This window comes from Oncorhynchus mykiss, chromosome 7 (genome assembly GCF_057628025.1).
Source record: "Oncorhynchus mykiss isolate SJ-2025 chromosome 7, ASM5762802v1, whole genome shotgun sequence".
Classification (NCBI taxonomy): Eukaryota; Metazoa; Chordata; class Actinopteri; order Salmoniformes; family Salmonidae; genus Oncorhynchus; species Oncorhynchus mykiss.
In genome coordinates this window covers 41054504-41068068 of record NC_143028.1, presented here as the reverse complement: position 1 = coordinate 41068068, position 13565 = coordinate 41054504, and the positions used below count along the sequence as shown (strand labels likewise).

The following is a 13565-nucleotide window of genomic DNA, read 5'->3' as shown; positions in this document are numbered from 1 at the left end:
CTGATCCTCGTTCTTGGAGAATTCTGCTGAAGCATTTACACTATTAGGATCTAGCATTTTAATAAAAATGTGTTGCTCTCATACCTGTGTAGTTACGCTGTAATTACACTAGTCACAACATTGTATTGACATGTTACATGGGCTAATATTTTGTAACTAATAATAATAATAACGAAGTTGGCTGCTTTTTCTTTATTACACAAGAGGCATATACTACCTGGAAAATAGCAAGACACGCTCAACTCCCTTATTTTGCAATTACAATGCACTTAGTAAAACAATATGTAACTACAACGTTACTGTAGTAATTAGTGTAACTACACAGTTATAAGACCCATGAAAATCCTTTACATAATAGCTCAGTCAGATTTACTACTGGCTGCAAAACACAGGATGCTTAGCAGGTAGTCTGAAATATAAATATGACACCTCGATGGGGTTCTGGATCCAGTCCAGTCAGCATTTTCCTTTTATAGCCCATGCAGTGTGTAGGCTATGTATCGTACTGTAGGACATTCTTATGTTTAGATTTTTTTTAAATACACTGTAAGCATCTCCCCAAGGGGAATGAATGGGGTTAGGATAGTTGTACTTGTTTTACATATCAAATTACTAATATTTTGTTCATGTATCACATGGATGAACTGCATTGTGCCGATAATGGAAAGATTCAGGCCTATCTGCATTAATGACTCCTGCAAGATGTCATTCAACTGGATTTGTATGCAGAGATCGTTTTGATTGCTCGTCCTGATACTTTGTGCAAATTCTTTGGGGACCTTCTGGATTATGTGTGTATTGTTTTGTATTGCTAGGGATGGCTGCACTGCTGCAGCCAGAAACAAAAGCATTCCGTTGCACCTGTGATAACATCTGCAAATCTGTGTATGCAGCCAATAAACTTTGATTTGAGCCTGTAAAGAGGTGTCATGGCGGATATGTAAAATCACCAGAGGGCTTCAGTCTTGCTTTGTGTTCCAGGATGCAGCCAGCCAAGGAAAGATTATAGGCCCCTGGTACAGTAGCAAACAGAACAGTCCTCTCTAAATCAGCTGCAGACCAGGTGGCTCATTATACAGCTGTCTCTCAGTGGTCAGTATGATACACAGAGACAACCAACAGCATCACAGCCTCCTGTACACTGCCTGCTGTTGCTATATAAAAAAAGTGATTACCAGTGCAACGTTGGCAACTTGACAAACAAGCACTGTCAAGTAGGGCATTGACAGTCATGGAATTTTGGAAGACAGTAATTGACCAGCCAAATGACCGCGGTCAACGTAAGAACCATTTTTAGACCCAGATTTTCTCCTCTCCTCCGCTCCTGAACATGTGTGCTGCCATAGAAATAGAATTAATAGAACGGGCGAGTCAATGGTGGCATAATGGGTGAACTTGCGGCCATTGCGAGAGTACCGGAATTGTCTCACGTCAGACAGGATCACTAAAAATAAGTTTGGCTATAAATATGATAAATATGCCCTAACATCCTTCTTTTTTTTTTACCAAGGTGACATCGTCCACTGAACACCCTTTCATCCTCAAAAGAATCTGAGTTAATCTTTCCAAAAACTATAAACCGGCACCTAATATTAAAGTTTTTTAATGAGCAAGTCTTCACTACTTAATTCTACATCTAGTTAAGGTGTTTGTGGTTTTAGAATCAGGATTTATTCAACTCTAAATGTGCATGGAAATGTGCTAGCTAGTGTCTGCATGCTGGCTGAACCAGTCTCAAATCAATCCATATGAAAACGGAAGTTCACACATTCAATGCTTAATGCACCCTCTAGCTAGCTAGCGTAGTGAAATTGTATCTAATAGCACAAATTAGCTTTCCTAATAAGGCAGTTTGTTTTGCCATGATTAATGTGCAGAGTTCTGCAGCACAGCTGACCGCTCTAGCTGAAACATTATCGTGTTGGCCAAATGTTAAAAAGTAGCAAGTAAGATACATGCTGATTTCTAAGAATAGTCCCAAAACTTTGGTGTCATCATACAAGTTCATCAACAAGCTAACAAACTAGCAGAGGTGGAAAAAGTACCCAATTTTCATACTAGAGTAAAAGTAAAGAAACCTTATTAGAAAAAAACTCAAGTAAAAGTGAAAGTTGCCCAGTACAATACTACTTGAGTAAAAGTTTTAAAGTATTTGGTTTTAAATATACTTAAGAATCAAAAGTAAAAGTGTAAATCATTTAAAATTCCTTATATTAGGCACCATTTTTTTGTTTTTAAAATCTACGGATAGCCAGGGGCACGCTCCAACATAGCCAGGGGCACGCCCCAACATAGCCAGGTGCACGCTCCAACATAGCCAGGGGCACGCTCCAATATAGCCAGGGGCAAGCTCCAACATTGCCAGGGGCACGCTCCAACATAGCCAGGGGCACGCTCCAACATAGACAGGGGCACGCTCCAACATAGCCAGGGGCACGCTCCAACATAGCCAGGGGCAAGCTCCAACATTGCCATGGGCACACTCCAACATAGCCAGGGGCACGCTCCAACATTGCCAGGGGCACGCTCCAACATTGCCAGGGGCAAGCACCAACATTGCAAGGGGCACGCTCCAACACTGCCAGGGGCACGCTCCAACATAATTTACAAACAAAGCATGTGTTTAGTCTGCCAGATCAGAGGCTGTAGGGATGACCAGGTATTTTCTCTTGATAAGTGTGTGAATTAGACAATTTTCCTTTCCTGCTAAGCATTCAAAATGTAACGGGTGTAAAGTACTTAAGTAAAAATATTTAAGTAGTTTTTTGGGGTATCTGTACTTTACTTTTTATATTTTTGACAACTTTTACTTCACTACATTCCTCAAGAAATTGTGTACTTTTCACTCCATAAAGTTTCACTGACACCCAAACTGCAAACTAGCTACCATAATGGCCATTCAAACAAGCTAGCACTAGGCTGCTAGCTGGGGCAAGTTTGATCAGATGATCGCACATGGTTTGCCATTGTAGCCAGTGCATCATAGCTACGGATAGCAGAGTGATTTTTTTGATGGAATGACCATCTAGCTATACGCTTCCCGATCCTCTCATGACCACGGCTGTCCATCTGCTGGATTCAAGAAGCTTTCAAAACAGACTTGATCTAGCTACTGTTGTAGCCTATAATTATTTTTGAACAACTTGTTTATTTTGCTTAACAAGTGCTTTGAGATTCTGTCTAATGAAAAGCGCTATAAAAGTTTAATAAATTACTATAATTTTCAGATTTAAAAACAGATTAACAAAAAAAAATGGCAGATGAGCAAAATCGTGATTTTTAGACATGAGTTCCAAGTTTGGTTAGACAGATGGCTTCTGGCAACTGCGTGTCGCAAAGCAGGAAGTAAAATACGTGCTGTGATTTGTTGATTCAACTTAACTGACATTACAAAAATTATATTCCATTGCATGAGCCACATCAGTTAACATCATTTAAATGTATATTCTACATTATCATGGAAATTATTGCATCACAATACCAGGCAGCCATTGCGAGTGTACCCCATGGCTAAAAGGTGCTGTGAAAGATGCAAGTTTGTGTTCTCGGAAGTAGCCTATGGCAACTACTCGTCTCCTCCATTGCAAAACTACTGAATCTGAAGAGTCAATTCCTAGCTTGACACCCGGAAATGGGAGTCGACGGGCAAGGAATCGAGGAATCTATCCTTTTGGTTTCAACTCCCCACCACTAGTGTCTAGGCAACTAAGACGTGTTTGCTACAACACCTTGCTGGTTTGAGCAAGGAGCAAGAAGGCTTCATTATGCTATTAAGAGTCAATGTTACGGCAGAAACGGACTCAAGGGCCAGATAGTGACGAGGTATGATTAAGACTGCTAAACGAGGAGGCTAAGAGTAGAAAGGGCAATACAGATGCCATGTTCATTTTCACTGAGGGAAAAGAACAACAAATGGCAGGAGCAGAAAATGGAGGAGGAACAGGAGGCAGTCAAGCTGCTCTGACGCCAGAGAACTAGAGGCTGAAATAATTTATAACCTTCCAGAAGTGTTGTCAAGTCCATCAGCCTTTTGTGAATCCAGTCACGGTTCAGTCAATGATCTCCCTCAAACCTCACTTTGGCCGTGATGAAAGTTGAGGTGCAAAAATGCTCTCTAATTCTCTTTGGTAAATGGGTATCAGTACTTAGAGGAAGAACTGAAGTTTACATTTTATCAATTTTACAGTTCATTGCATAAGCTCTCAATATTTAAATTCAAACACAGGAAGCAAAATAATTGAAGCCACTTAGGCCCATCATTTCAGGTTTTACTAATGGTACAACTTGGGAGAAAGAGGAGAGCCAACACATCCCATAAACCTCCCACAATATGACATCACCTGCATCGTGTCCCATTGACACTATCCCATTCAGTATAACATGTTTCTCGTTCAACCCCATCCCTCTCTTCCCTGACACTCATCTTTCCTATAGTTTTCCCTTGTTCCTTCATCTCACTCTCTTATTTGCTAATAACACCCTCACTTCTCTTTTTCCCCATTTCCACTGCTATCCTGCATCAGCTGGACTCCAAAAGTACGTGACCACTCTCTGCCTCTCACACTCCAGTTCCAAACACTCTCTGCCTCTCACACTCCAGTTCCAAACACTCTCTGCCTCTCACACTCCAGTTCCAAACACTCTCTGCCTCTCACACTCCAGTTCCAAACACTCTCTGACTCTCACACTCCAGTCCCAAACACTCTCTGCCTCTCACACTCCAGTTCCAAACACTCTCTGCCTTGCCATTTATCAAAGTGTGTTCTAAGGGCATAGAACAGTATCACCTCAATGACAAGAATTCTGCAATCTTGCTGTTCTTATTATACACTTCACCACCACGATGTTTCTTCCATAAGAATGGAATTAGCACGGATTTATTCTGCTAATAACATTGGGGGAGCAAACATAATTAAACTTGTGAAGTAAAAGCCATGACTCAGACTAAGCAATAAACTAAATCCCTCCATTATTCTACGTTATCACCTTGGCTGCAGATCCAGCTGTCTCCCTGGCTTCAAACACCAATAAGGTTCATATTTCCACTGGTACCTGGATCTGTCTGTGTATTTGCATGTGTACATGTGCACAGACTGGTGTCTGATCTTGGCTGTGTACTGTACTGTGACAGACATGAATCTATGGGCATGCATCTATTCAATTAAAGATCATGTTTTTCATGAATATCAGTTGGGTTTCAATGAGAATTCAAGTTGAGAGGGATGGGATTCATATGCAGCTGTAAAACAGTAGGCAGACAGACATACCCTAAAGTGCTGATAAATCCACTGGTCGAGCCCTCCGCATAGAGGGAGCAGATGTCGCCTATGTGGAGGAAACTGGACATCTTGTCCGACATGTTGCCTCACCCAGGACCGTGCCTGGAAAAGATGGAACAGACAAAAGTTAGCATGACAAATAAACCACACAGATGTACAGTCATTTACACTGATAAATACTGCATATTTAATTGCATATTATGTATTAAATAACCTATACCGCTATTACCGTGTACTACTACTGTGTAGTTACATAGGTATAATGGCAACATAAGGTAAAGTGTTGCCAAACATGTGTGCGAATGGATATGTATTGGATTTGTACAGTGTGGAGAATGGGAAGTAAGCATTGCATGCATGCCAAGATATGGCCCATGTTTACATATTAAACAATCAAACAAACAGTTTGGTGCATGCTGTGTGTATTTGTGTGTCGACATAGGCGAACGAAGGGTGTCAACTAGAGGTCGACAGAGTAATCGGTATGGCCGATTAATTAGGGCCGATTTCAAGTTTTCATAACAATCGGAAATCGGTATTTTTGGGCGCCGATTTGCCGATTTTTTATTTTATTATTATTTTATTTTTTTATACCTTTATTTAACTAGGCAAGTCGGCTAAGAACACGTTCTTATTTTCAATGACGGCCTAGGAACGGTGGGTTTAACTGCCTTCTTCAGGGGCAGAACGACAGATTTTCACCTTGTCAGCTCGGACGATCCACTCTTGCAACCTTACAGTTAACTAGTCCAACGCAATAACGACCTGCCTCTCTCTCATTGCACTCCACAAGGAGACTGCCTGTTACGCGAATGCAGTAAGCCAAGGTAAGTTGCTAGCTAGCATTAAACTTATCTTATAAAATCGATAATCAATCATAATCACTAGTTAACTACACATGGATGATGATATTACTGGATATTATCTAGCGTGTCCTGCGTTACATATAATCTGACTGAGCATACAAGTATCTAAGTATCTGACTGAGCGGTGGTAGGCAGAAGCAGGCGCGTAAACATTCATTCAAACAGCACTTTCGTGCGTTTTTCCAGCAGCTCTTCGTTGTGCGTCAAGCATTGCGCTGTTTATGACTTCAAGCCTATCAACTCCCGAGATGAGGCTGGTCTAACCGAAGTGAAATGGCTAGCTAGTTAGCGCGCGCTAATAGCGTTTCAAACGTCACTCGCTCTGAGCCTTCTAGTAGTTGTTCCCTTTGCTCTGCATGGGTAACGCTGCTTCGATGGTGGCTGTTGTCGTTGTGTTGCTGGTTCGAGCCCAGGGAGGAGCGAGGAGAGGGGTGGAAGCTATACTGTTACACCGGCAATAGTAAAGTGCCTCTAAGAACATCCAATAGTCAAAGGTTAATGAAAAACAAATGGTATAGAGAGAAATAGTCCTATAATTCCTATAATAACTACAACCTAAAACTTCTTACCTGGGAATATTGAAGACTCATGTTAAAAGGAACCACAGGCTTTCATATGTTCTCATGTTCTGAGCAAGGAACTGAAACGTTAGCTTTCTTACATAGCACATATTGCACTTTTACTTTCTTCTCCAACACTTTGTTTTTGCATTATTTAAACCAAATTGAACATGTTTCATTATTTACTTGAGGCTAAATTGATTTTATTGATCTATTATATTAAGTTAAAATAAGTGTTCATTCAGTATTGTTGTAATTGTCATTATTACAAATAAATAAATAAAAATCGTCGCTTTTTTGGTCCTCCAATAATCGGTATAGGCATTGAAAAATCATAATCGGTCGACCTCTAGTGTCAACACAGCCAAATCTCTCACACACAATGCAGTACAGAGCAAGAATTGAATAAGGGTTGTTCCATTTGAATTCAATCACTTTCTGACTGCACCCCATTTGATTCCAGCAAAACCTTCCATAATTGATTGCCCATGGTAGACGTGGTCAGAAAGTAACCTTTTGAATGCCAAAGCATTTAGGAGATGGAGGTGCTCAAAGTTGACCCTAACATGAGACATCAATGTCTACATCACTGAAAAATATAAATGGTTGAGATGTATATTATTTGAAAGCTCACAAAAAGGGTTGGTAAACTATTTCATAATTTCTATATTAAAAAAATATATTTTACGTCAATTACTCAAAACACGTGAATAACGATATTGTTCATGTTCATGTTCATATACACAAAACAAAAAGGAACATATTCCTAATATTGAGTTTTACCCTCTTTTGCCCTCTGGACAGTCTCAATTCGTTGGGCATGGACACTACAAGGTGTCGAAAGCATTCCACAGGGATGTTGGCCAATGTTGACTCCAATGCTTCCAACAGTTGTGTCAAGTTGGCTGGATGTCCTTTGGATGGTGGACCATTCTTGACACACGAGAAACTGATGAGTGTGAAAATCCCAGCAGCGTTGCAGTTCTTGACACACACAAACCTACCAACATACCCCGTTCAAAACCAATTAAATCTTGTCTTTCCCATTCACCCTCTGAATGGCACACATACACAATCCATGCCTCAATTGTCTCAAAGCTTAAAAATCCTTATTTAACCTGTATCCCCCCTTCTACACGGATTGAAGTGGATTTAACAGATGACATCAATACGGGATCATAGCTTTCATCTGGATGAATCTGGTCACTCAATGTCATGGAAAGAGCAGGTGTCTTTAATGTTTTGTACGCTCAGTGTATGTAGATCAGACTCGATTTTACATCGTCTGAGGTGTTTGTGATGTGCACACCATCGGTTGAGACACAGTATACTATTGAATACAGGGTTGGTGTCATGTGGCTTATAACTGTACTAAAATGTAAATACAATTCAAATGTAAACTTTCAAGTGCTACCACAAAGCTGGTTGGAGCTCCACACATGATAGAATGTTGACTTGAGTGGGAATATCTATTGTTTTAAATTAAACTGTCAATCTTCCATAGGAAACCTATTGAAATCATAGAAATATAGATAATAGAACAGACATTCCTATGGAAGTCAGCCATCTTTCTGGTAGTAATTGGAAGTTGCAATTTCAATTCAATTTAAATTTAAATAGAGTACCAGCTAAATTGCAGTGGTCTGAAGGGATAGGTCCATTCTCAGAATTCTGTTTCTACGATTGAAATGACACGCACCCTGTATTCAAGAGCATGCATGGCTGGCACAACACAAACACCTCAGATTATGTAAAATAGGGTCTAAGCTACAACATGTGAAAATGAGATGAATTTGAGTTTACAATTTTTATTTATTTATATTTGACGTGATGAAGACATGGATGTCTCATTGTGGGGTAGGGTATGTAAAATGGGTCAACTTTAGGTACCTCTATCTCCTGATTGTTTGGGTATTCTGGTCCAAAATGTAACTTTCAGACCACTTCTACCATGGGCAAACATGTATGTAAGGTTTCGTACAAATCAAAAGAGGTGCAGTCAAAAAGTGATTGAAATCATTATGGAAACAGTGTGTAACAATGAATGCGGCCCTGAGAAAAACTGGTCAGAGCACAGGGCCAAAGTCACTGCATACTGATTGCAGTGACACTGTACCACTTCTGTTGAGAACCTCTGAGTGACAGTTAAGAATTTGATGCTACATTCAAATTAACAAACCTGAACAGAAAAACATATTGGATTAAATGCATTAATAGGTGACATTTGTTATACTATGCACTACAAGACACCATATAACCTCTGAACTAGAGCTGGTGTAATCTAAATTGTCTTTGCATTGATTATCTGTTTAACATTTACATATCCCTGGGCTTTTGCATGGGACGATAGTCCATTACAGTAGTAATTTAGGACAGAGGTCCCCTTGTACATCACATTTGTTTTAGGTCAATTTGACTTGATCATAAATTGTTTCAAATGATAGTGTTCAACAACCAACACAGCTCATGCAGATAGCTGCGAAGTGAGTGATAGCCCACATAGGCTATGTGAACGAAAACTCAAAGAAAATATAAGCCTATTTTAAAACTCTACATTCACAAGCACCCTCATCTTTATGGAAAACATTGACAATCCTACAACTCTAATTCCCAGAAGTGTCCAAATGGAAATGTCTGTAGACCTATCCATTAGTAATAATAATTCCTGTCCAAATCCCCAGTGAAAAACACTTGTTTGTAAACAGGCAGCGCACCTCGTCATCAACATCCCCAATTTAAACCTCATCCAAACAGACGCAAATACTATAGACATCTACAATGTGGCAATAGGTCTATCTGACTCCATCAGAAACAACCATCTAACAATTATATTTTACTGTTGCATGGCTTGTTTACCTACGCTGTCATTGATGTAGGCAACAATTGCTTGAGATAGGCTTCTGAATCATTAGGATGAAACAAAATGAATCAATACAGATAAGAAGTTAGACTAATCCTACATTTACACTAACACTAATCCCAAACATTAGATTTGTTTGACAATGACTATATTGATACATTGTAATTACAATGTTGGGCTACGTTGCCAGTCTTTGCCTGCTTGCTAGGATACATGGTTACATCCTGAGTGAAGCTGTCAAATGCAACGGAGTCGCATAAACCACACATTTACCTCTTGGTTACATTGTGTCAGTATTGCCCACAGCTGCCATGTCACTTTGAGTCTAAAACACTCTGAAATGTTGACGTCTTAAATTTCAGGTTTAATTCTACTATACAGGCCCATTTTGGTGAACTTGAAATTCAATGCAATAAAAACGGTAGAAGCCGTAGCCTACTAACGTTATGTCGAGGTAGGCTAGCCACAACTTATGGGTTAGCCGTACTGTACTTCGTTGACAATTGACGTTTGATGAGGATGCTCCTCGCAAAACTAAGCTACAGGATGAGGATGTGTATACGACTTTACCTTCACAAAAGGAAGAATGCGACGAAAATAGAAGAGATTCAGGAAGGATCAGCAAACGTGAATTTCTACTGCGCTGTCCTCGTTTAATTCCATGATAGCCGGCTGACACTCCAGTGAGAACACCACGTCTCTGACAGCTGAATTTGTCCTCAGCGGCAATCCCCTTCTTACCTCCTCCACATGCACTTTGAAGAAACGCCCCTTTCGCTATATATATATATATATATATATATATATATTTGGACACACCTACTCATTCATTTTTCTTTATTTTTTACAATTTTCTACATTGTAGAAAAACACTGAAAACATCAAAACTATAAAACAACACATATGGAATCATGTCATAACCAAAAAAGTGTTAAATAAATCAAAATATATTTTAGATTTTAGATTCTTCAAAGTAGCCACCCATTGCCTTTATGACAGCTTTGCACACTGTTGGCATTCTCTCAACCAGCTTCACCTGGAATGCTTTTCCAACAGTCTTGAAGGAGTTCCCACATATGCTGAGCACTTGTTGGCTGCTTTTCCTTCACTCTGCGGTCCAACTCATCCCAATCCATCTTAATTGGGTTGAGGTAGGTTGATTGTGGAGGCCAGGTCATCTGATGCAGCACTTCATCACTCATTCTTGGTCAAATAGCCCTTACACAGCCTGTACAGTAGGTGTGTTGGTTCATTGTCCTGTTAAAAAACACATTATATTCCCACTAAGCATAAACCAGATGGGATGGCAGAATGCTTAGGTAGCCATACTGGTTAAAACCTCTTAGGACTAGGCCCCTTTTTTTTCAATTTCCGCCTGACTGACATGCCCAAAGTAAACTGACTGTTGCTCAGGCCCTGAAGCCAGGATATGCATATAACTGGAAAGAAAACACTTTGAAGTTTGTAGAAATGTTAAAATAATGTAGGAGACTATAACACAATAGATATGGTAGGAGAAAATCCAAAGAAAAACCAACCAGAATTTTTGGGGGGAGAGACTATGCTCTTACAATGGAAAGTATAGGGGCATACTTAATTGTAGCTCCCGGGATGCAATTCCAATGGCTTCCACAGGGTGTCAGCAGTCTATGTTCAAAGTTTCAGGCTTGTAACTTCCAAAACAAATAAGAAATATTAGTTTTAGTACAGGGACACATTCTTGGAAATTTGTGTTTGGGCGCGCCACGAAGACAAGATGCACTTGCTAAAATTGGTTTCCTATTGAACATACTTCTTTCCATAAGAAATATTATAGTTTGATTACATTTTAGGGTATCTGAGGAGTAAATAGAAACGTATTTTGACTTGTTGAAACAAAGTCTAGGGGTAGATTTTCTGATGAATTTTTTCTGCATTTTTTGGGATATAAAGGATTTGATCTAACAAAACGACACTACATGTTTTAGCTGGGACCCTTTGGATGACAAATCAGAGGAAGATTTTTTAAAAGTAAGTGAATATTTAATTGCTATTTGTGAATTTATGAAACCTGTGCCGATGGAAAAATTGTCCTCAGACAATCGCATGGCATGTTTTCTATGTAATAGCTACTGTAAATCAGACAGTGCATTTAGATTAACAAGAATGTAAGCTTTCAACCAATATAAAACTCTTCTGTGTACCTAAATGTTTAATATCCATAATTTGTATGATTATTTATTGAATTGCGCGCCTTCCAGTTTCACCGGAAGTTGTCCCGCTAGGGGGACGCCAATCCCTGAGAGGTTTTAAGTGTGCCTTGAATTCTAAATAAATCACAGACAGTGTCACCAGCAAAGCACCCCCACAGCATCACACCTCCTCCTCCATGCTTCACAGTGGGAACTACACATGCAGAGATCATCCGTTCACCTACTCTGCGTGCCATAAAGACACAGTGGTTGGAAACAAAAATCTAAAATTCAGATTTCCACCGGTCTAATGTCCATTTCTCGTGTTTCTTAGCCCAAGCAAGTATCATCTTCTTATTGGTGTCCTTTAGTAGTGGTTTCTTTGCAGCAATTCAACCATGAAGGCCTGATTCATGCAGTCTCCTCTGAAAAGTTGATGTTGAGATGTGTCTGTTACTTGAACTCTGTGAAGCATTTATTTGGGCTGCAATTTCTGAGGCTGGTAGCACTAATGAACTTATCCTCTGCAGCAGAGGTAACTCTGGGTCTTCCTTTCCTGTGGCAGTCCTCATGAGAGCCAGTATCATCATAGCTCTTAATAGTTTTTGTGACTGCACTTGAAGAAACTTTCAAAGTTCTTGAAATGTTCTGTATTGACTGACCTTTATGTCTTAAAGTAATGATGGACTGTTGTTTCTCTTTGCTTATTTGAGCTGTTCCATAACATGGACTTGGTCTTTTACCAAATAGGGCTATCTTCTGTATACCAACCCTACCTTGTCACAACTCAACTGGTTGGCTCAAACGCATTAAGAAAGAAGACAAATTCCACAAATTAACTTTCAACAAGGCACACCTGTGAAATGCGTTCCAGGTGACTACCTCATGAAGCTGGTTGAGAGAATGCCAAGTGTGTGCAAAACTTTCTTCAAGGCAAAGAGTGGCTACTTTCAAGAATCTGAAATATAAAATATACTTTCATTTGCTTAACCCTTTTTTGGTTACTACATGATGACATATGTGTTGTTTCATAGTTTTGATGTCTACACTAGTATTCTACAATGTAGAAAAAAGTAAAAATAAAGAAAAACCATGGAATGACTAGGTAGGTGTGTCCAACCTTTTGACTGGCACTGTATGTATATAGTGCAGCAGTTGTGTTTGGGGAATGTTGTTCCAATGAGAAAACTGTTCTTATGCACCACTGACCTATTCCTTTCCAGTCTATGGCACTGGGAGCCATTGTATGATATTGACGTTGAAGTTCATGCCAATAAAGATAGACTTACAGTGCCTTGCGAAAGTATTCGGCCCCCTTGAACTTTGCGACCTTTTGCATTTCAGGCTTCAAACATAAAGATATAAAACTGTATTTTTTTGTGAAGAATCAACAACAAGTGGGACACAATCATGAAGTGGAACGACATTTATTGGATATTTCAAACTTTTTTAACAAATCAAAAACTGAAAAATTGGGCGTGCAATATTATTCAGCCCCCTTAAGTTAATACTTTGTAGCGCCACCTTTTGCTGCGATTACAGCTGTAAGTCGCTTGGGGTATGTCTCTATCAGTTTTGCACATCGAGAGACTGACATTTTTTCCCATTCCTCCTTGCAAAACAGCTCGAGCTCAGTGAGGTTGGATGGAGAGCATTTGTGAACAGCAGTTTTCAGTTCTTTCCACAGATTCTCGATTGGATTCAGATTCAGGACTTTGACTTGGCCATTCTAACACCTGGATATGTTTATTTTTGAACCATTCCATTGTAGATTTTGCTTTATGTTTTGGATCATTGTCTTGTTGGAAGACAAATCTCCGTCCCAGTCT

General features: G+C 39.7%; 1 protein-coding gene across 13 annotated transcripts in view; it reads right to left on the bottom strand.

Moving 5' to 3' along the window:
• The window catches only part of itpr1b (inositol 1,4,5-trisphosphate receptor, type 1b), a 139569-nt gene extending 129228 nt beyond the window's left edge, over positions 1-10341 (bottom strand). For 8 of the 13 annotated variants that reach the window (XM_090240978.1, XM_090240980.1, XM_036983368.2 and 5 more), the window contains exons 1-2: positions 10136-10341; positions 5268-5381 (exon numbers count right to left, since the gene is read on the bottom strand). In XM_090240978.1, coding sequence (XP_090097104.1) covers positions 5268-5359 — 92 coding nt within the window. In that variant the 5' untranslated portion in view covers positions 5360-5381; positions 10136-10341. The remainder of the gene's footprint in view (positions 1-5267; positions 5382-10135) is intronic. The other 5 variants (XM_090240981.1, XM_090240987.1, XM_090240985.1 and 2 more) reach the window with 1 other exon arrangement.
• Between the last annotated feature and the right edge of the window lie 3224 nt (positions 10342-13565).